At 56.2% G+C, this 897-nt stretch overlaps 1 protein-coding gene across 1 annotated transcript in view; it reads right to left on the bottom strand.

Moving 5' to 3' along the window:
* Positions 1–897, bottom strand: part of CLCN4 (chloride voltage-gated channel 4) — a 35,644-nt gene that overhangs the window by 16,449 nt on the left and 18,298 nt on the right. Inside the window, exon 8 of the mRNA XM_077761393.1 lies at positions 864–897. Coding sequence (XP_077617519.1) covers positions 864–897 — 34 coding nt within the window. The remainder of the gene's footprint in view (positions 1–863) is intronic.

Here is an 897-nt window from a genome sequence, read left to right as displayed (position 1 = left end):
ACACTCACACACACACACACACACACACACACACACACGTGCACACACAGTTGATTGTCACTGCTTGTGGCTGTTGTGTCTATAAAGTCATCACAAACACTGAACAAGGAAACACTGAATCAGTGCCCGACAGGAAACATAAGGTCAGGTCTCTGTGAGTTTCCAGGCACAACCAATTGTCAACCGATCAATACCGAACCTGATTTTATGTGTATTTCTGTTGAAAGACCGCACATTTAGGACATGTGGATGACTCGTTGTTAACATTGAACTCACAGCCAGGAGCGCTGTACCTCAGGCCCGAAGAGAGCTCTCCGCACACCCATTTTCTCCATAAGAAAATGCTTGGCATCACCGGACAGCGCCTCAGCCCTGTGGTCGGAGGGCAGCTGAAGCAGCAAAACCATGAACCAGAAGCACAAAGGCGCCAAAACATGGCACTGACTAGACCACTGAGAGATACTTGCGCCTGGTAGTCAAGCTGAGACCAGAAGGCGGGCCTTATCCTTGTCCACCCAGAGCTGGGACCGCACATGCCACACAAGACACTTGCCACCGCTCTGTGCATGTCTCAGGACGACAGCAAACGCACCCCAAGTAGTGACCTAGGGGGTCACAAATGCGAGCAAGTGGGAAATTCCCAAACGTGGGCTCCTCGAATGAGGGCCGAGCGCACATCATGAAGGAGATAAGCCTTGGTGCGCCAAGCCGCGGGGACTTCGGGCTTGCCCCGGGGCAGCAGCACGAGCCTGCCTGGCCTGACAACGCCAACACTCGAGTCCCTGCCTTCCTTGTCGCCGGTGCCCGAGCCTCAGCCGCCCTTGCGCTCTGTCCAGCCCGCCCCCCGCCCCCCGGGGCTGTACCTAGGCAGGCGGCTGCTCCCACCATGGCGTAGAG

The sequence above is a fragment of the Crocuta crocuta genome, unplaced genomic scaffold (genome assembly GCF_008692635.1).
Source record: "Crocuta crocuta isolate KB4526 unplaced genomic scaffold, BGI_CrCroc_1.0 scaffold224, whole genome shotgun sequence".
Classification (NCBI taxonomy): Eukaryota; Metazoa; Chordata; class Mammalia; order Carnivora; family Hyaenidae; genus Crocuta; species Crocuta crocuta.
Note: the sequence above shows the minus strand (reverse complement) of the source record. Positions and strands in the feature narration are given on the sequence as shown.